Genomic DNA, 22,042 nt, shown 5'->3' with positions numbered 1-22,042 from the left:
ATCTATGATAACACTGCAAGACCTGGAGACATTAAATTCAACTATTCTGGACTTTTAGAGACTAAGAGTACACAAAGAAATATATTGAAGAGTTTAATAAAGTGAAATTTGAAGGATATATACCCTTTAAAATAAATCTTCAAGCAAGAGTCAGTAAAGATTTTCTACACTGATGGAAAAGACTTGCTGTCGGTTATTACAAATCAGTCAATAGGTTGCTTTTCCACATAATTACTGTTAAATATAACAACTTTGCTTTTATAAATAAGACAATCACTTAAAAAATAGGCTTTTTAAAAAAAAATCCTTGGGATTCCTTTGATGATTCTGAAATATTCATAAATTATTTTTTTAAAAACAGGGCAAATAACGTTTTAAAAATGTATAACTTAGTTGCAGATTGCAAAATTAAAATGAAAAAAATAGTTTTAGGTATTAATGAGCTGTCAGATGATAATTAGAATAAAAACTGAACCTGGAATTATGTCGCCGCATATAACGAATAAATAGTTAATAATTTGGTAACCAAATAATTGAATAATATTTTCTAATTAAAACTTATTATTAAGGTAAACCTACTTTATCAGATGATATGAAAAATACAAACTTAAAATATTAATATCATAGAAAATCCTAAATGCACTGTAAAAAACTCAGTTTCCATTTATTCTATCTACATTTTCTCCAAACTGTTTTTTCTTTTTATTTACTCGGACGTCAGTCACTTGGCATTTCTTGAATTGATTTGACAGCTCTGAACCGAGCGGCATCTTGATTGACATTAATACTTAAAGATTTCCCAAAGTTAGAGAGTGAAGCTCCACCAATCATTTTTTTTCTACCTAATTAAAAGATTTTGACATATAAATGACTTTTCTTAAAGAAAACTTACCCACTCCATTTGCATATATAAAATATCCTTTATTGACATCATGAAAGCATAACCCTCTCTTCAAATGATGGTAACTTTATTTTTAGTTTCCAGTACAGCAGATTCAGTCCGATCCTTTACATGAACAACCTCCAGCAGCAGACACAAAATTCCTCTCACACACATTTTAGTACAGCTGAACAGAAAAAAGATGCTACTCTACAACACAAAACATTGATCACTGTAATAAATATAAGGGGGAGAAAAATAGACAAGCATGTAAATGTTTCATAAATAATACCACGAAGACAAGCTAAAGGTGACAGATTGAGACGTTTTGCAGCTGCTCACCTTTTTAGGTTTCACTGATTGTATTAAACTCCAGTGTTTGCAGTGTTTTGCTTGCATTGATTTATTTATTTATATTTTGGTGCAAGTCTTTTGTTTTCCTGTTTGTTTTAATAAAAAAATGGTCCATTGATATTTTGGCTGCATATTCTACAACAGTTGTTCATATTTTCTGAAACATTTCTATCAAAAAAAAAAAAAGGGTTTAATAGTCATATATCCATATATCAACAAACATGCATCATGGTTTAAAAACTTCCAGTGTATTTTACAGAACGTATTTTCTACACTTTTATTGCAGATGTTTACGTGGTATTGTGTGTTCTCTGCTCAGTAGCGGTGCTCCCCCCGGGTTATGTGAGACGAAAACTCGTATCGGTCTTGACTCCGGTGGCCGCAGAGGTTGCACTCGAATGGATCTCTGAAGCCGTGGCAGCCCATGTGAATGGTGTACATGACGTGGTCCAGGAAGAGAACGCGGCAGTGTTCGCAGCGGTACGCCCTCACCTGATCCCCGTCCGACGTCACCACCTTGAAGCCCTCGGAGGCCATCTCAATGCCGGCCCTGATGGCGTCGAACTGCCTCTGCTGCTCCTCTTTCACGAGCGGCAGCACGCCGTTCCTCACCCCCGAGGTGATGTGGTTGGTCAGGTAGATGAGGCCGGTGGCCGCGCCTGTCCGGTCTTCGTTGTTGCTCTCGGTGTCGGTGGAGTCCTGGCCGCTGTGGCTGGGCGAGCCGTCCTTGTCGCTGGTGGCTGACTTGGACAGCAGCAGCAGGTTCTCGGCGGCGTTGTCTTTGGCCGACAAGCCTGTGCCCACGTGACCCTCGGTGGCAGACTTGTGAAGGGGGTACATGGAGCTGAGGCCGACATCGGAGGAAGCCGGGGAGGTCTGGACCAGAGGTCGGAGAGACTCGGCCCCTAAGTAGCTTATGGCGCTGTTGATTGCCTGGTCGATGACGTGGGGTTGAATGAGCTCTCCTGATCCTCCATCATACGAAAGATCAGACAGACGTTTGTCTCCTGAGGGGCCAAAAAGAAACAAAGAAAAACTTCACCAACAACCTTCAACATTCACTGACATCCTGCCATCTTCTTAGGAGGCCTACTGCTCTCCGGGTTGCTCTTTACATTTGATCACTGCTGCACTTTATGGAATGGAAATGTTCATTTACTGTCTGGAAGCTGTATAAAATGAAATTTCATTTTGTATACACTCTGTATATACAAAATGACAATAAAAGTTGTCTAAGTTAGTCAGAAAACAACTCCCACAAATTAAAACCCCAAAGCTGAATTTATTTTAGTGTCAGACCAATCCATATCTTTTGTTTTTTATATTATAATTAAAGCCTGCCATCTCTCATTAGTACAACCATCTTTCTTTTTCTTTTTTTTTAGTGTTGCTGCTCTCCTTGAAGACGAACCATTCAGCCCATTCTCAAGTCTTCTTCTGCTTCTGTTTTTTTCCTGCATTAATCTCCATCCACCTAACCTTCATTTCTGACCGGCTTCTGTATCTTTGCCAAGAAAATTCCTCCCCACAGCATGATGCTGCCACCACCCCATTACAGGCTGATGTGCTGGGTTAGTTTTCATCATTCATGTTGGTTAAAAAATTGATGAAGATCATCTTCAAACATGAATCCGCATATTCTTAACTGAAGGTGAACTCTGCCCAGTTCTTCTGCATTTTGCAGCTTCTACAAGTTTTTCTTCTAGGATCTTGACCTGTACGTATCTCCAACTATATTCCCAGCATCTACAAAATCAAGCTTCCCTCAGCATGGCTACGCCATCACCGTGTTAGCAGTGGGATGGCATGTTTAGGGTGAGCTTTCTAGGTATTAGCATCAAAAAAGTTTGTTCAGGCCGAAAACTTTGCTGTAATTTTGGTCTTACTTGTCCAAAAATTCTTTTTTCTCTAACCTTTAACCCAAAATATGCTACTTTTTTGTTTTTGGTGGTTTTGCTGTGACATAAAATATGAGTATTTTTGCTTTTGCACTGTCTGTTTTTATGATCTTTGTCTGGCACCTGCATGTCACATTTCCTCCTTTTTATTTTGCTAGGATTATTAAGCCTATCTAACAGTTGATTATCTATCTTAAGATATTCTAACAGACTAAGTCGGCATGCATGCACTGTGCAGAGCCCAGTTGGCATAACGAACACAAAGGACATTGCTGCTGCTGCACCAATTTGTTAACAAAAATAAAAGCATTTTATTCACACAAAAGAAGCAGATTGCAGCCCTTACCCACAAACTTCTGGGGCATAGTGCTCTTACGCTTAGCTACATTATTAGCTAGTCTGTCTAGCACCAAGGCTCTGTCAGATCCCGTCTGGCTTAAGTCTTCCCTCTGCTCATTCTGGCTGCTTTCTTCCTTTACTACTGGAAAGCAAGACAGAAAAGTAGATTTTAGCATCAGAGTAATTTTGAACTGGTTCTTTTTTTCTTCAGATGATGAGGTGGAACCTGATAATACATGCCAGATGGTATTTTTCTAGATATCTACTGTATGTAGGGCAGAGAGCGGACTGTTCTGACATGTGAAGCTCTTGGTCTATAAACTGAGTATTTGCTCATGCGTTCTAAAGTCAAATACCTACAGAATGCAGACATGCCTCTAATATTATGTGGATTACAAAGGGCACTCAGACAGATCAGTATTGTTGGGGTATGATATTTCAGAAGAAGGGGAAAGGAAGGTTTTTGAGCTACAAACCCGTGTAGATGCTGTTTTGCAGTCCCATGCACTGGAGGTAGTTGTGGCACCTCTCCTTGTGCTCCTCCAGGGAGCTGCGCTGCTTGTAGCTCCGGCCACAGTACGCACACTTGTGTGGTTTTCCGACTAAAAAGCAGAAAGGAGAAAAAAAGATCTAGATAAAGACATATAAATAGGATGTACATTTTATGATAAACATATTTCTATAACTGACTTCTTTATAGGAAAGTTTTCTCCTTTAAAGAAGATCAGATTGCTTTGAGTTTGTTTTAAGAATAAATATGGGATTAACAACTGAAACAAACTAAATACTTAAAAAAGCAAATATAGAATATGTTTGTATTAAATAAAAATATTGACATAATATTAAGTAATGCAATTAAAATGATCAGTTTGGAAAATGTTGCAATTATGGTAATTCACAATTTAAATTAAACTCCAAACAAAGGGTAATAATTGCTTAAATAGTAGTAAAATGATTCAGAAAAATATTTCAACTTTATCTAAAAAAGCATACATATATATATATATATATTTATAGATTAATAAAAAGTATATAAATAGGTAAAAACAAGATTTCTGCAGCTGAAACAAAAATAAACTAATATGGATAGTTAAATAAAAGTAATCAACTTAGTCACTGTCTAAGAAATTATAAAAGAGGTTAAATAATCAGAAATTTGATGATAAAATCAAAGCTATAACCCTATCTTAGTTCTCATTCTTTTGCATGTTTTACTGGACATTTAATTTAGATTGATGTTTTCTATCTGTGCCTCAGAATAAGATTCACTACAGATCAGAGCTGATATTTTAAACTGGGCAGCTTCTGTTTTTCCTAATGCAGTGAAACATGCACGGCTCTTTCCTGTCAGGTAATCCTTTTGCTCTTCCGCTAAACAGTTTGGAGCAAGTAGGCTGTTTACACCAAATTTCATTAGCACATACTTCTGCAAAGCATTTGCAAAAAAGAGAAAAAAAAAAGGCACCATAACTCCATGCTGTCAACTTCCCCTTAAAAAGAACTGAGTCCACAGCAGAAGTTGTTTAGCCCTTAGTTTTCCTAGAAGTTTTTTATGTCTTTGCGGGTGGACGTTGCATGCCTACCTGAGTGGGTGCGCAGATGGCCGGTGAGGGCATCCCTCCTGCGACAGGCGTAGCTGCACAGGTGACACTTGAAGGGTTTCTCCCCTGAATGAAGCTTGATGTGACGCAGTAGGTTACCCTTCTGGGTGAAAGAGGCGCCACACTGGCTGCACTGAAACGGGCGTTCGCCTGAAGGCAACAGAAGAAAGAAGACAAACACTCCTGAATGCAAAGAGGTAAAACACATACAGTAGAAGAAATGGGAAATATAAAGGGGGCATTACTGCTGCAACAAATATATATTTGTTTATTTAACAGATGACTTTTATCTTTCCCTCTTAATTCTTCTCATCTGTTTTGTTCAAGCACAAAGTTCTGTGGATGCAGAGCTGGCGGCTGCAGGATTGCAGGGTCACTGATCTACAAGCGCTCTGAGCGCCAGAACAAGCTGGATGATGGAGCGTCTCCGGGGCAGACAGCGATCCAGCAGCCGGTGGGAGGGTTTCACAGCGCAGCGACACTCCATCTCTCCGTGCTCCCCCTGCCTCATCGACTCCTGGCGCTCTGATCGAACAAGAGCTTCTCAGACTCAGCCTGCCAGCTCCGTAATGCACCATTGCTTAGGTCAATTTGATCTGAAAATCTCATTTTTGCCTCTTCTTCGTCTCTAAAATAAGAGCACCACATCACCATGCAAATTCAGCCTCATTTGAATAAAGCAGGGGAAACAGTTTGTGTTGAGAGCCAGTCTTCCTGATCAGCGCCTCTGGAATAAACCAATATCCAGCCTTTCCGCGTGTTGTGGCATTCTCTGAAAACGTTATAATATGGCCTTTTTTTTTTTCTTTCTTTCAAAAGCCCGCCTTAAAATAAGAGTCGCCAGTGAAGCAGCAAAAATATAAAGGGAAAATCATTAAAAATGCATTTCAGGAGCAAAAGACGTAGTGCAGAATATTTTCTTTTTAAATAGGAGCCATTTCATTATATCTCTTTGGGTACTTTCTTTTGCATTTACATTAGTCAAGTGTTCCTTTCTTCCATTTTGAGTTTCATTAGTTTCAGAAGCTTGACAGTTAAATGGCTTTTTCGCAAATGTTCCCCACCACTGGTTTGGCTCCATTACAATAGCATATCAATTCTGAATTTTTGAAGAACTTTTAATAGTCAGATAATTGTCAATTTGGGGTAGATTCCATTTATCTGCAGCAGATATCCTGTTTCTGAACTCAGGTTGTGTTTTTTGCACAGTAACCTGTGGATAATTAGGGTTTGTCAGGTCGTTATTAGGAGATCTTTAAGTGAAAACTGATGAATGTTAAATGTGATGCTGAAAATCGGTCATGCATGACAGGATAGATTGTTTATTTGCGCTGATTAAGCTATTCCTGGCTGATACTGGTACCTGGTAGGTTTAGAGTGAGCCTCATTTTCTTTTCTAGATTTTATCATATATAAACAAAAAACTATTCTACAGGTTGTAAAAAGTAGAATTTGTAATATTTGACCTGCAGATAAATGAGTTGTGTTTTCTTTCTGAGTTATTGGTGCATCACTATTTTCTTCTCCATGATTAAAACATCTAGACAAAGACCAGAAATGATGTTCTGCAGGTTCTTTGATAATTTTTTGTTTGTTTTTTTAAGCTAGAAAAAATCATGAAACTTTATACAAAATGTGATGCATAAAAAGTGCATGACATTTTGATGCACTTTTATGATTTAAAAGTGCATGAAAATGTGCTGATTGTTGCTTTTGCAGACTGGGGATGTTGGGAGTTCTTAGATTTCATGCATTAAAAGGTTTTTTCGTAGCTGACCTGCTGACTGACTGAAATTAATCAGTGTCTGATCTGCAGCCGGCTGATTTATCTGGGTCTAATGTTGTGCTCATCAATGCATAGGAGTTTTTAGGAGAATTGAGGGCATTCTGCTACATTTTATAATTACTCGTATTAAAAAAAATGCAGTGCAAAACCGCACTGAGACTTTTGCCGATGCCTCTATCAGATCTTAAAAAGAACAGGAAGCGCAACAGCACACAGTCCCCTCCCTTTCATAGTCACAGTAAACATGGGTGCAAAGGAAGAGCAAGAAATATTGCAGGCGGCTTACCGGTGTGGCTTCGCTTGTGCACCATCAACACATTGGGGCCAATGCAAACTATCCCACAGATATCACACTTGAGCTTCCCGTTGGGCAGCCGGATACCGCCAGCCGAGGAGAAGGCCTTGGCTTCGGGACTCGGCTGTGAGCCGTTCACCTTGGCCCCGGAGGGATCGACCACGCGCAAGTCTTCCGCGCACTCCTCCTCCTCCACGCCATTCATGTCAGAGGCCAGCCCACTCTCCTCATCACTGCGAGCCTCAACTTTAATGTTACAGGCTGGAAAAGAGGGCAGGGGGGGGGGGGGGGGGGGGCCACGGTTTAGAATACCTTCATAGTTCTGTTATCATGTAAAACTCTAGAAGATGGGAACTTTGAGTCATGATCATCCTGGTATATTTAAATGAATCCTTTCATTCTCCTCACAGCCTTAAACTTTACGTTTCATTCAGTTCATAATATCTCATTTAAAACCTGCAGGATTCTGGTCATCGGGGCCAATTTTCTAAAAGTTACTCTGATTCTGATTTCAGTCGTTATTTTCTCTCTTACTGATAGGGCTTCATTTCTGCTCTCATATTTATTATATGCATTTACAAGAAAGGGTTTTCTGTCAGGATCTGGGATAACCTTTGTTATGTTGAGAAGCTAATTACTAATTATGGCTGTAAATATATATATATCATAAAATATATATATATATTTTATGACCGGAGCGCTTCATTGCTGTATTATACATTAACTTCCCCAAAGTATTCGTATCTCACAAACCTTTCCACATTTTGTCGCATAATATCTACAAATACTAGACTTTAATTGGGAATTTATGCAACAAACCAACACTAGGTAATGCATAGTAGCAAAGTTGAAGAATAAAGGAGGCTTTCAAAATTGTGTTTTTCAAATGAAAATCTGAAAAGTGTGGCATGCATTTGTTTACATTCCCTATGAATTAATACTGGAAAGAACCGCTCGTTGCAGTGATTTCAGCTGCAGGGTTTTGTATCTAATGCTTTGTAAAATGTTCAAATCAAGCAAAGAAATAGTTTGATTTAATATTTTTTTTTTCTTGCAAACTCTAATAATCTTTTTTTTCAGTATTGTTCTTCGTCCATATTCCTTTAAACTCTGAGTAAAGCATAGCGTTCCTTAAGTACGATGCTGCCACTGCCGTGTTTTAGAGTGATACAGAATGTTAATTTTCAAAAGAAAAGTTTTCCACACTCTAAAAAAGTGATTTTGATTGATGGTAAATACAATCCATGATAAAAAATCACCTTTATATATTTATAATTGAATTATAACTGGAAAATTCAACTTTTTTTGTTGCATTTTGTAGCAAATGCAACATTAAAAAAAAATTTACTCAAAGATTTTGGCCAATGGTAGAGCATGCACCAGGAAGTAACAGCTCTGCTGAGCCCTTCAGAATTTGATAACACTGCAATGTCCAACAATCTAAATGCATAGAAATTATTTATTTGATTTTTTTTTTTTTTTGCAGCCTTGGATGGAGGTACAGTCTTTATACTGATGTTACAACATAAAGATCAAGGTTTAGAACCCACCCTAAGGCCTTTCCGTACTGAATCGTTTACATTTTTGTACACTTGACTTATTTTTTCTTGTTTTATTTTTTCAAATATTAAAATTGACTGAATAGAACTGAGAGTAAATATCGGCTGGTTTTTACAGTGTATAACCATCATGAGCCTTTTGGCTGCTTCTCTGGTCAAAGCATGTTGGGACGGTTTAGGATGTTATCCATATCTATTGTTTTAGATCCTAACCCTGCTGTAAACCTCTCCGCTCTCATGGTTTTCATTCTATTTTATTCCTAATGTTCTGCAACATTCCTCTAAATCCTTCAAACATCTTTATTTATCCTGAGATTATATTAAACACAGGGCATTTCTGAAGGCAGTTCGTTTTGAGACATTAGAGTAAGGAAGGCAGAATTCATATGCCTGACACACTTTCCAGTTCTTTATTCATTAAATCATTTTCTACTTCTGCTTTAAAACAAAGTACAACTTTTCTTTTGGGTTTATCGCATAAGATTCTAATGAAAGACAAAATGTGGAAATATTTGAGATGTGTAAATACATTTGGAGGACACTTTAATCTAACATGTCTTGACTTGCTGCTGCTTCATTATCTTATGTTTATCCCTTAATTTTCTTATTCATTCGTCTTTTTAATTTCTCCTGCTGGAAATTACTCATTTTAAAACAACCCTGCACTGCAAAATACCTACAGGATCGTTCTCTACAGGCTGCAACATTTTCTATGTGCTGCTTGAAGAAATTCCCTCCTATTTTAGGCTTTTTGGTGTGAGCCAAAATCAGCCGAGGGTCAACCTACCCATCTACAGGCTGTTTCTCTTTGCTTTCTGCAGGGGGAGGCGAGTTTATCAGGACACACAGGTGGAAGGCCTGCCTGCTTATTCAGGACGTCAGAAATGAGTTGCTGCAACGAGCTGATCATCTCACACCATCACACTTTGGTGAAGCAAATGACAGCATGATAAACAGGAAACAGAGACACAGGAAGCAGTGTCAAACTACAGGGACTGTAACTATCAGAGCAACACTTCTTACTATCTTACTTATAGGCGCAAACCTTAGCCTAGTTAAAAAAAAAACTTAAAAAAAAACTCTAAGCCTATGCATAAATGCCAACCACAAATATATAAGGGCTTTTTATTTGATTCGTGGTTTTCCACAGTAATCAGAAAAGAGAAGCTTCATGTGCAATAAACCGCCTTCTCCTGCTTTTCCTACCAGAGGACATTTAGAAATGTGTGAGAGGATCATGCAAGTCCCACAGCTACCAAACTGTGGTTTGCACATCTCAGCAGCAGCCTGATTTCCCCATGCTTTCGCCTCTGTTTGTACAACCGAAGAGGAAGAAGTGGAAATCATGAAATATAGGAATCTATGGAAAAAAGGGGAAGCTTCAGAAAGCGGGCTTGTCTAACTGAAATACCAAGAATTATGGAGAAGTGACAGAAAGGGAAGCACGGGAAAGGGATTGTAAAACAACATGTAACTGAAACAGAAATTTTTTTTTTTTTATAACGAGTCACAGAGGGAACATAAAGGTCTGCTAACAGGAGGTGAGGTGAAACACAAGGATTAGCCAGGCGTCGATCACGTTATGAACTTATCTTCCTTATCTGTTCTGCACATCAAACTTCTCTCTGACGGTTTCTTTTTGTGCAGAGCGAATGACATGAGAGACACTAGCTGGCACGCAAACAGGAGGAAAGACCTCTCTAGAAAAGCCAGAAGCTGCTGCTCTAGGTGCCGAACCAAGAACTGTCGACATATAAGCTCTTTGTAGACCTGTAGTCTTTGAATTTTTTTTAATTCTGACACAAATCTGTTAAATTAAGAAGCCATTTGTTATAGATTTCTGTTTTTTTTTGCTTTCTTTACCCTTAAATGAATCAAATAATCCAAAAACTATCATAATCATTATCTTTGGCTGATATAAATACGATTATATAGGCCTAAAGATTAATTAGGAAAAGAAAAAATGCAGTTTTTGAAAGGAGGATTTCATTACGTAGAGCAGGGCTGAGGGCTACTTCGTGGCTACTGAATCATAGGAATGGCTACCAATACTGACCTATGAACAAGAGAGGTCAACGTTCACCTAAACTTCATCCAAATTAAACACATTTTTATTGTTTACTTTTAATTTCTAATTTTCCTTTAAACATTAAAAAATGCTAAAATGCCCTATATGATTACTATGATGAAACTCTATAATACTCTATAATAAAACTCTATAATAAATGATTAGAAAGAAGAGTCACAGAATAAAATAAAATTTTAAACTTAGCCCACTGCTGAGTTGCTGTTTTCAGAAGGCGTTGAGGCCACCCCATGTGGTCCTTGAGGGCCCCTTGTTGCCCGCGGGCACCGCGTTTGTGACCCCTGACATTGCAACATATTCTCATTATCAGTGCGTATGAAATCGTACGAAAAGTTATGCACACTATTTCGTAGGTTTTGGACATTTTTCCTCAAAAGACCACATCAGTGCGCATGCGCTGGCAGACAGAAAAAAAAAGCAGATCCGTGGACGGACGTAAAACTGGGAAAAACAGTGCAATCATCACTTCTTCATGTCTCTAACTACGTTGCTTGCTTTTTTATATCTTAGGGTTAGGTGTAGGGTCAGGGTTAGGGCTAATTGTAATTTATACTCTATATTCGTGAATGGTGCGTCAGATGCGCATGCGCATACGACGAAAAAAACGTCAAAAACGTACGAATTTACGGTGCATAACTTTTTTGTACGATTTCGTACGCACTCATAATGAGAATAGGTTGGACGTAGAGGAAAAAGTGTATCCAAACAAAGACAAAAAAAGGAAAAAATATCGCCTCCCGTAATCCCTAACTGCTAATTCCGCTGACAAGGACTCCCTCACTTTTTTGAAAATTTGTTTTAACTACAAAGAATAAGAGAGTTCCACAGCATCAACAGTCTGTTCAAGGTTAGCATCTCATTCAAATTAAGGAGCAGACTTTGACTGGATCACTCCAAAATTCACATTTCACCACTGAAAGGTGGACTCGCCTGTGTGCTTTGATCTGCTGTCTGTCCTCATAACCCAGGTACTCTTAAACTTAGGCTCACAACCTACTGGATCTTCTGCTTTAAGGCAGAAATCAGGGTTTCAGCAAAGCAGGCCTAGACGATGGCATCATGATCGCCGCCATGTTTCACTGTTGGTGTTTTTTTTCTGAAATGACGTGTCAGTTTTACACCTAATCTAAAGGTAAACCCTGGACAGGTCGCATGGCGCCTCTCGCCCATAGACTGCTGGAGATAGACACTGGCCACATTAAATAAGCGGGAGAAGGATGGATGGATGGATGGGCATTATTGAGGCATTTTCACAAAAATATACAAAATGTTTAATATTTCTGGCAAATATGACCATTAAAAAGTGTCATAATTTGTATTTTTTTTGTAGTTAGCTATAAAATGTTCCATTTAAGTAATTCAATTTTGATTATTGAGAATTATTTGAATCTCTGATTTGGGGGGGAGGTCCTGATTGTTTGTGTGATTCGGTTGAGCGTTGTGGATCTGTGACGTCTGCAAACCTGAAAGAGAATCAGCAACTTGCTCAGACATTCATCTTTTCTGAAGCCATTGCTGCACGAGTTGCAAAACATGAAACTCTCAAAAAAACCACCGACGTGTTTTTTTTTTAATCACATTTTTTTTTCTCAGGCAGGCTGAAGCAGTTCAGTGATGAAGTCAAAGCTCCTGCTCATGTAGCATGTAATATTACAATTCGGTCATGTTTGTTAGACTTGCAGGTTATAAAGCTCAAAAGCAAAGATTAATAATCTGATTCATATTTATTTGCTTAACTTATGAGTAAAGGAAAACTATATGAATACTTCAGAGGGTCAAGTCCTTACTTATAACACTGGAAAAACGATCTAGAAACAAGTAAAGATTTTTAAAATTAAGTGCATTTCCCCTAATTTCAGCAGGTAAATGAGATGATTTGCCAATGGAATGAGTATTTTTACTCTTAAAACGAGATATTTAGATAAACTGAACTTGAAATAAGACAATGCATTTGTGTTTTCTTATTTAAAATGTAAATTGTCTTGTTCCATTGACAAAATGTCTCTTTTACCTTCTCAATTCAAAAATAAATGCAATTATTTTAAGGTAAAAATGACTGATCTAGATTGAGATTTTTTTCCAGTGAAGTCCCTGTTTTATCATGACCCAGGATGCATAATCATTGTTTTAATCTTTACATTATGCTTTGTAATAATTAGGTATTCTTTTGGGACTGCATGCAACATGAAACATGTTACACTCATATGTTGAAGCTAGTGATAAAATGCTTTAAATCAAAGCATGTTCACAATCAGAAATGGCTCAAAGTCTAAGCATTGCATTGCTGTTCGCAGATGCTCACTATTCAGCCCGAAATAAATTAAGCAACGTTGCAAATAACAGCAAAGATTTCATGGTGCTGAAACACTTCATAACTTTATCCCTTTTGATATTTCATAACTGAAAATGGAGCTTTTTGTCATATAAAGTGCTACATGCACGTATAAACTCGACTACCCCTAAGGCAAAAAAAAGCAGTTGAAATGTTTAAGCCATGAAGCGGATAGAGAAGGGAACCTTCAACTCTGGGCAGCTGCACAGATCTCATGGATATGAGGAAGTTGTGACTAAATATGGAATAGGAAGAAAGCTTTTATTTTATGTTTGTCATGATCACACATCCTGATTTTTCATTTTGGGAAGCAGGTGTCGCATCGCATTGTAGACAAACACAAAAGGTAACGATAAAAACTCAACAGCCTGACATACGAGATTACTGAGGAGTAAAACGAATCGAGCTGGGAGTGACGTTAGCAGCTTAGCGTGGATGGAGGATGACGGGTCGCCTGCTGGAAGTCGCTGTTTCTCTGCTTCTCTCAGAGCCTGAAAATAACTTTGTGTGCAAGGTAGTGGAACCACAAGTGTCAAACCACGCCTGCAACACATTCAGCACAACTTGCAGGAACACTAAATACAGCCTACTTTTTCCCCTCACATAGGAGAAAAAAAAAAGAAACTCGCAGCCATGTTTTCGGGAACTAGTCTCCCTCTCAGTCTCATGTCTCTGAAATAGCAAAAGGCTCCATCTGAATCACAGAAAGTGAAAGAAAAAAAAAATCAGCGGGAAGGTCAGCTTGCACGCTTGTGACTTCAACCCAGTGTTTCTCCATGATTATAAACGGATCCAAAAATGGCTTCAGTTTGACCTTCAAACCTATTTTCTCTCCACGCTGGTGATGGTTGACTACAGCGCTGTGACTATGGTCCGACAAAGTCGATTCCTGAGCTGTGAATAGTTATTCTGCAGCAGGAAACAACCTGGGTTTTTGAGGTTTAGAGCTTTCGATACTTTGAGGTTCTGTGTCCCACATATAGTCCCCCTGCTATTTGCCGTTTTTTTTTCTTTTTTACTAAAGAGAACTGAGCAGCACATGAGCAAGGGCGATAATTTTAACTCATTCTGGCTTTTATCACAGAGGCAGCGATGCATAGATGTACCAGATACTTGCACTTCCCTTCTTTCTCCCCCCTCCTTGTGCAGAGATACGCACACATGCAGGTAATTCAAATTAATTAAAAAAAGGACTTAGCCCAGACTGCAACTTTTTTTGCTCTACACTTGGAGCTTAACATTTTATAATAGGTGCTTTTTCAAAATATTTTTAAGCAAACACTTTAGATGAAGATCTGGTTAAGAAGCACATGGAGATTTCCTGCCTGAGTCAAGCTCCCTTCCTGACACCTCACCGGTAAAGTCAAAGAGAAAGCCTTTGTTAGTAAGCATGTATAAATGTGTGTGTGTGCGTGCAGGTGTGTGACCTCTGTGGTGTAGTGATGTGCTGATCTCTTTCGGCTTTGGCCCTGCTCCTAAACTCTTTATCTCCAGGAGTGTTGAAACTGTCTGATGGCAAGTTCTTCTTAGGAAACTCTTACACATCCTATTTCAGTTTCCTCTCGCATCTTATTTTTGACTGCGAGCTGCTAATCTTTGCCTTTATCTGGATATGTGGAACGCTGCACAGAAGCACGTGACCAGCCTTTTTTTGTCACGATGAACACAGTGTTTTTTTTATTTACCCAACATAAATTTTCCTTCAAAGCCTGGACAGTTTAACCTACAAAATCTACATCTTTAATGCATAATTTTTTCATCCTTACATCTTTAAAAAACCAACGAACGATGACTATTTCTTGCTCTTTCACACACCACCCATGTTGGGAGACTTGAGCTTGCTTCCTCCTCATTTTCACCATCAAATTCCCCTGCTTGATGTTCACCAACTCAAATCAAGGCCACATTAAGTATTCCTTAAGATTCGGGTTATTAGTGACATGCCATGGATCAAAGACGTTTCTATTTCCTCCACCTTTCCTGCCAATGACCTAAATGTGTCTCTTTGCAGCTTTAAATGTCTTTTCCAGGGGGTTTGGGCTGTACTCCCGATGGATGAACATGTGGTAAAGTTAAATAAACATCTCTATGTGTGTTTTGCTTTTGATCCTGACATTTTCGCCTAACTGTCTGAGTTTGGTTTGGATGCACTGGGAATACGGACATGGATGTTGCTGCAGTTTTATTCATGTATTTATTTTTTTGCTCCTGTTTGGTTGCTGCTTCATTTGACGGCTCTTCAAACTCACAGACAGAGGCTCTGAAAAGTCTACACAACCCTAATGAAATGCGAAGTTAGGGAAACTGAAACCATGGGAGTTAATTTCAAACCTGAATCACCTTTTTTTGTTATATAATCTCTTTTATTTAAATTAAAAACAAGAGAATTGATCTTTTGATTCAGTTGCAGCATTGATGTTTTATTGACTTCACTCCTAACATCAATTAAGCCATTTAGATGGGATTTCTTTAGGCATTTATTAAACTTTGGTTGTTTTCTGTGCAGAAATAGTCCTACCAGATCAATAAATCTGAATTAAGAAGCTGAACTATCAAAGAAAGCAAAATAATCATCTTTTGAATCTCTGAAATCTTTAGTGCCAGAATGTGTTAATATCAGATGAAGCAAACGACACCTGATCAACACATCGAAACATGGAAGCAGCAGCATCATGCTCTGGGGCTACTGGATGCAGTTTGAGACGATTCCAAACAGTTTTAAACCCAGAGCCTTTTGGTGTCTACTAAAAAGATTATTTGTCTGCATCACTGTTAGCTGAAGCAACACGTTTAACCCTTCAGCATTGGGAGAAGAATCTGTTTAGTCACTTCAGTTTTAACGAAGCAACTGAATCAAAAGGTGCGTCAACAAATGATTAGTTGAGGGCGTACAAAGTAATGCAAAGGAAACATTAATTCCTGCTGGCCTATTTTACATTTTGCATCATTTTTGTGTTTTTCTGGTTCGATTATAGAAGATAAATGCTGTATGAAAGGTGTAAAACAGGTTTGAAATGACTCATGATGGTCTCTTTGTTTTGGAACGGGTGTGCGCACTTTTTAAGTTCCCTGAAGATCCGTTTATTGTAAATGTTTATGAGCATCAGAGCTGATCTGGGTGGGCTGCTGGTGAGATGCTGCCTCGTACCTTTGTCTCCACGGTTGTTCTGCTGGTGGGCGGAGCTAGCTGACAGGTCCTCGGGGACAGCCATGGGCTCCTCTGGCTCTTCAGACGCTTCGTTTGCAGGGGGGCTCTCCCTGCCTGGTGGAGACACACACCCGTCACTCACCACGCAACCCCTCGACAAGCCTCTCTCAGGAGAAGATAAATTACCTCCGGTTGATGCAAAGAGGCTGTTTGTGGGCCTATTGTTTGGACTGTGTGCGCTCTACATTTCAATCATGAGGTAGGGAAGAATTTACCTGGCATCTGGGCGATTTCTTGGGCCTCTTCGGTCTCCATGCGGTGCAAGTACTCTAGAGAGGAAATGTAGATGCGAATAAGTTCAATCAAGTTCAACATTAGAAGCAGCTTTAGAGGAGTTGAGGGTGTGACTCCATCAGCTCAGCAGGATAAGTCTTGTCACAGCCGCTGTCCCCTACATTAGATTACAAAGAATTACAGACGTTTTCATTATAAGCCTGACAGAGAGGCTGAGCTGGAGCGCAGCCCCGGCTCCTGCTCGCAGGGGCCCCGCCGGTGGGACGCCTTCGCCGGGAATGGGCTTTCAGACCACATTTGTTATTTATTGTTAATTTCCTGCCACGTAATCATCCAAAAATGCAAACTGACTGCCGCAAAATTAAGCAGAAAATTAACTGGCCTCGGGGTCACCGGGGATACGGGCGACCGCTGTGCCCGGCTGATCGACGCTCGTGTTCTCTCTAATTTACTGAGCATGCATCGCTGAGCGCGCGGCCCGAGCACAGACACCATCAGAATCAAGGAGTAAAAAAAGGAGGGACACATCGTGAGCGAGAGTAAGATCATCTAAAGTCAAAGGAGGAGGTGTGTTTTGTCACACTACAAACTTCTATCCATTTGATTAGGATTTTATGCTATCCAGCAATCTTAGGAGCAAAACTGCTTCTGTATTCGACCACTTTTACTTTTATTCATCATGACCAATTGGTGGCCAAGAGAGGCATGGTGACTTTGGAGGAGCAACACTGATCTACTAGGAGACAGGATAATGAATAGCACACGCTATAGATCAGGATTTTATAGAGAAGAGGAGATGACATTTTTTCCAGTTTGCTGATTGTCGAAAGGCATGCAGGGAACACAACAAACATCCTCAAGGTGAAACAGGGCGGTTGCAGCATCATGCTGTGGGGTTTTATCAAAAGGAAACATGGAAAGTTTTGGGTCTAAATAGAAAAATATGGAGGTGGAAGCATCATGCTGTAGAATCGCTTTTTTTTTTTTAGTGATCAAGATGTTGGGGTGTTGATAGGAAGATGGACGGAGCTGCATCGAAACATTTGGGACTTTACGATCCTAAATTTACAGCTGGGGCTGCAATGGTTCTTTAGATCCCCTCCAAACAATCTGACTTTGCTCAAACCATTCAGGAGAATCAGGAAAAAGAAAACAGCCCCATCTAAAAGACATTTGACTCGAGCAGGTTTTTAATTCTTAGGTGTTATCTGTAGAAATTAAATCTGTCCCTTTAAAACAAACTTAGGTCTGTGGTCGTAAAGAAAGCTCAAATGGTGTGAATACTTTGTTAAACAGAAAAGCAGGCCGAAGGATGGAGGAGTTATCTTTATTTATTTATTTTTTTTAGCGAGAAGAAGCGATCCAGAAGCGATCCTCTGGCCAGGGCTGAGTATCTGAGGAGTCACCAATGCTCGTGGCCCCATTAATAATGGATGGCCCTCAAGCCTGCAGCAGATGGGCCCGACAGCCTCGGCCCCCGGCTCCGCCACTTCAAGAAGCCTGCAGTGGGGCGGCTGCCTGGTCCAAGCAGCCACACAGGGAGAAGTGAAGCTCCCGAAAATAGCGAACCAAGCCCAAGGGAGAAGGGGAACCTAGGCCTTCCTGTTTTACTGACAGATGGCTCCACACACTTGGAACAAACAGTGGGAAGGGACCAGGCCTGATCTGTCGCAACGCTCAACATTCTGCGGAGTCAAGTCGGGAGCTCCACGCTCACAGATGCCAGACACCCAGGATGCAAGTGTGAGGGCAAGAGGAAGAAGGACAGAGGAGGAGGGGGGGGCAAAGGTCAGCGGTGCGGATGATTTGCTCAGGGTGTTGCGTGTTGAGCTCCAGCTCTGCTGCTCAGCTTCTCAGCATCTGGAGTTTGGAGATTGAGGGACTGAAGAAGCTAAAGCATGCCTTGTATGTCCTTGTTTTTTTTCTGGGTGCGAATTTAAGGGGGTGGGGGCTTTATGGGGTTAGCTTGAGTAAAATAAAGAAATCTAAAAAAAGAGGGAGTTCCTACATTTACAACCACAACCCGCCTGTCTCTGTGTTTGGAAAGTTAGGTGCCGGGTAGAACAATCAGGAAGTAGCTCTTCAGCTCGACCAGCGGCTCTATTTTCACGCTGTTTTCACTCTTTACATGTGACAGACATTTTTGTCTCGTTCTAAATTTATTTCTCTACTGTGCCATTTGTACTTCAGCTTTTTTTTAAAAAGCACTTTGCTGCACAGTGACGGTCCTCTATCCCGCCTTTGTCTTCTTTCAAAATACTGATAATACAAAATCGGCCCGTTTTATTTTAAACGCTCTCGCAGAAAACTGAAACAAACTGAGTGTGTTGGTGGAGTGTTAAAATAAAATGTAAAAAAAAATGTGGGGGCAAGTGGAACCTTTGTGCTGTGGGGTGGAAGTCATCAAGAAGACTTCTGACACAGAGAGGAGTGGGACTGGAACAGTTTGGGTCGTAGTTTGTTAAGTGGGGAGATGCAGGAAGAGGCTTGTGGGTTGACAGAATTCTCGGTCTTCCTCCTGTGTGTTTTCTTGTGTGTGTTGATGTGAGGTGCTTTGGTGGGGGGGGGGGGGTTGAGGCGTCTGCTCATAGCAGGGTGCAAAAGCTACACCAGGGAGCAGGGTGGAGATGAGAAAACAACAAAACCGTTAACAGATACTGAGGACCACGCCAGAGCATAGTGTGGATACTCAGGAGGAGGCTTCAAAACCGGCTTCTTTGAAGATAAAACTCTGGGATTTACATATACATATCTATATATGTATTTCTTTTCTTTGTTTAAAACCAATAGAAGAGTGAAAAATATCTTAATTGAATTAACGTTTCCTGACTTAGAGTCATGAAACAGAATAAAATTCCAGGCGCTACACTGCAAAAACAATCCAGAAATAAGTAAAAAATGGCTTAAATTAAGTATGTTTAGCCTTAATTTGAGCAGGTAAATAAGATGATTTGCCAATGGAATGAGTATTTTTACTCTTAAAATAAGATAGTTAGATAATATTTACTTGAAATAAGACGATAAAATAGTTTTTTCTTATTTTAAGAGGAAATTGTCTTGTTCCATTGGCAAAGTGTCTTACTTACCTCCTCAAATCAAGGAAAAACACACTTATTTTAAGAAAAAATAACTTATTGAGATTTCTATTTTTTGCAGTGATACGACTTAAAGGTTTCAGGAAAAAAAAGGTTACCACCATAAAAAAACATTTCAAATGTGTATAAAACATAAAAATTGCTTAAACTTTTTTAACACAGTCTAAGGAAATTGATAAAAATATGTCAATTATTAATATTTCACCTGTGGAGGCTTTTTTAGACTATTACCAATCATCAGCTACGAGGCAACGTGTTGCACAGCCACCTTTGTTCACATATACATGGAGATTCTCATCAGTAATTCATGAAATGTATGGGTGGAAGTGGGTAGATAGTGTTAGCAGATGTGTTCTGGGAGCCCATCGAGGGGTGGAGGGGGTAAGGAAAGGTGCACTGAGGAGAAGTTTCCTTCATTTGCATCTGACACACTTCAATACTCTGCTATTCAGACAGTACAATCATTTTAATAACTGTCTGTCTTTCTCCACCCAAACGCACACACACACATTATCACCACAACACACATACACACACTATGGACTCTCTTCTTCTTCTTGACAAGAAAGATGATGTATCTGCAGAGAGATGTTGCAGCACTTTGAGCACTTCACTTTCCATGTGAGCTTTACAAAACCCCATTTGAGCAGGTACTGCCTTTCACTTCACACTTATTTTTAATTCTCTGTTTAATCCATGCCATCATACTCCTGACCAGAATAGATTATTTCACATATCATGGATTATATAAAGTGGACTATAGTTTAGTTTTCTTTCTTTGGAATTCAAAACCGTATTTTTTAGCTGCACTTAGATTTATAATCATAAATAAAGGAGAAAGGTAAGTAAAAAAAACTATATATATATATATATATATATATATATATATATATATATATATATATATATATATATATATATATATATATATATATATATATATATGAATTTTAATTTAATTTAAATTTTTGTTAAAATAAGATATTAAGTTCAAACTTCTGCAGGAGTTGAAGTTTCTTTCTAAGAGTTTAAAAGAAGAAGAAGAAAAAAAAATGTATTTCCTTTTTGGGGTGTCGATGAACAGCCTTTCACCTCAGAGGCAGAAGTGTTAAAAAGTTCCGTCAGTCCTCCTATACATGTGCTCTTCTTCCCTCTACACAGACGTGTAAGTAATCAACTGAAACTGCGGTTCATTTTAGAACAGACGCACATAAAAAAAAGCCTTGAGGTTTTGGAAAATGATCGGATTCATTGATTATTAAATAGCGCGGAGCGCGTTTTTTATACCCCGCGCGCCTCGGTGCAGATTAATTTCCTGTTTAAGGAAGAAAAAGTTTAGTCCATCGACCCCTCATTAATTAGTTTTTATCATTATTATTTTTTTATCATAAAAAAGCATAAAAGCTGATCTGAGGGTTACATTGAGCCTCAGAAATGTTCTGTTGGACTATCTGAACTTTACGCATCTGTTTCAACAGGTGCCGCTAAAAGGCAGAGCAGTTAAACGCGTTAAAATGATAAGGAAACGCTAAGCGCTTCAAAACCAAACCACAAACACGATATTTAAGTTATTATATAAAAAACAAATCATTTATATCTTGAAATATTCTCATTTATCCACATTCCCAATCGAAAAAAGGCCCATGGAAAAAAGGGGAACATTTCCACTACTTCCTATAAAATTTTGGCAAATGACGCGGAAAATAAAAGTAAAAAGAAAAACTTAAAATTCGGTTTTTAAATGTTATTTAGTAAGATAGTTCGTTTTAAAATCAGAAGGAATGAAGAAACCGAGACGCATGAGCCGGGATCTGATGCTGAGGCGCACCTGCAGCCAAACTCACAGGAGGGTCTTATTTTTCCAGTCAGACGCAAATGTTTCCCTAATTTCTTTTAGAGCGCATTGAGCCATATTTACTGGTTTATCAGCTAAAAGGCCTGTGAGTTCAGCGTAAAGCCGGAAAGTTGTGTGGATGTCACTTTACCTGCTATTCCTTGAGTTTGCAGAATGAAGTTCTTCCAACTCTCCCCGGCTCCATGTGCAGAAGGTCGCAGCGCCGCGGCGGCCCCATGGAGCTGCGCCCTGAGTCCCTCCCCTCTCCACTGCACTTCCTCGTTCCAGCCCAACATGTCTATGCTTCTGAGCTCGGCTGAGGCATTTTGCTCTGCTTTTATCCACGCTCTGCGGCGGGGAGTTGAGCCCACCGAACCCTTGGCACTTGCTTTGTGCCGTGCCAATAAAAGCTGACACCCAGCAGACCATCACTGGCAGCCATGCATGAGATGGGATGCTGCGAGCGGGGAGAGTGGACCATTCATTGTTTATTTATTTCATTCACACAGAGGGAGTTGATGGGGGCCACTCCACGCCTGCA

At 39.5% G+C, this 22,042-nt stretch overlaps 1 protein-coding gene across 5 annotated transcripts; it reads right to left on the bottom strand.

Annotated features, from left to right (window-relative positions):
- Positions 1 to 900: 900 nt before the first annotated feature.
- ikzf1 (IKAROS family zinc finger 1 (Ikaros)) lies at positions 901 to 21,828 on the bottom strand. 5 transcript variants are annotated; one of them, XM_038281394.1, is made up of 8 exons: positions 21,653 to 21,828; positions 16,554 to 16,607; positions 16,279 to 16,392; positions 7,145 to 7,414; positions 5,055 to 5,222; positions 3,948 to 4,073; positions 3,479 to 3,610; positions 901 to 2,241 (listed from the first exon to the last, which is right to left on the bottom strand). In XM_038281394.1, the coding sequence occupies exons 1-8, from the start codon at positions 21,795 to 21,797 to the stop codon at positions 1,550 to 1,552; spliced, it is 1,701 nt and encodes a 566-aa protein (XP_038137322.1). In that variant the 5' UTR covers positions 21,798 to 21,828; the 3' UTR covers positions 901 to 1,549. The 5 variants fall into 5 exon arrangements, with proteins under 5 accessions (XP_038137322.1, XP_038137321.1, XP_038137323.1 ...); XM_038281393.1 differs by having other exon boundaries at positions 3,479 to 3,613; positions 21,653 to 21,819; XM_038281395.1 differs by lacking the exon at positions 3,479 to 3,610 and having other exon boundaries at positions 21,653 to 21,818.
- Between the last annotated feature and the right edge of the window lie 214 nt (positions 21,829 to 22,042).

Source organism: Cyprinodon tularosa, unplaced genomic scaffold (genome assembly GCF_016077235.1).
Source record: "Cyprinodon tularosa strain WSP-4 unplaced genomic scaffold, ASM1607723v1 ctg170, whole genome shotgun sequence".
NCBI classification, from domain to species: domain Eukaryota; kingdom Metazoa; phylum Chordata; class Actinopteri; order Cyprinodontiformes; family Cyprinodontidae; genus Cyprinodon; species Cyprinodon tularosa.
This window is presented reverse-complemented; position numbering and strand designations above follow the sequence as displayed.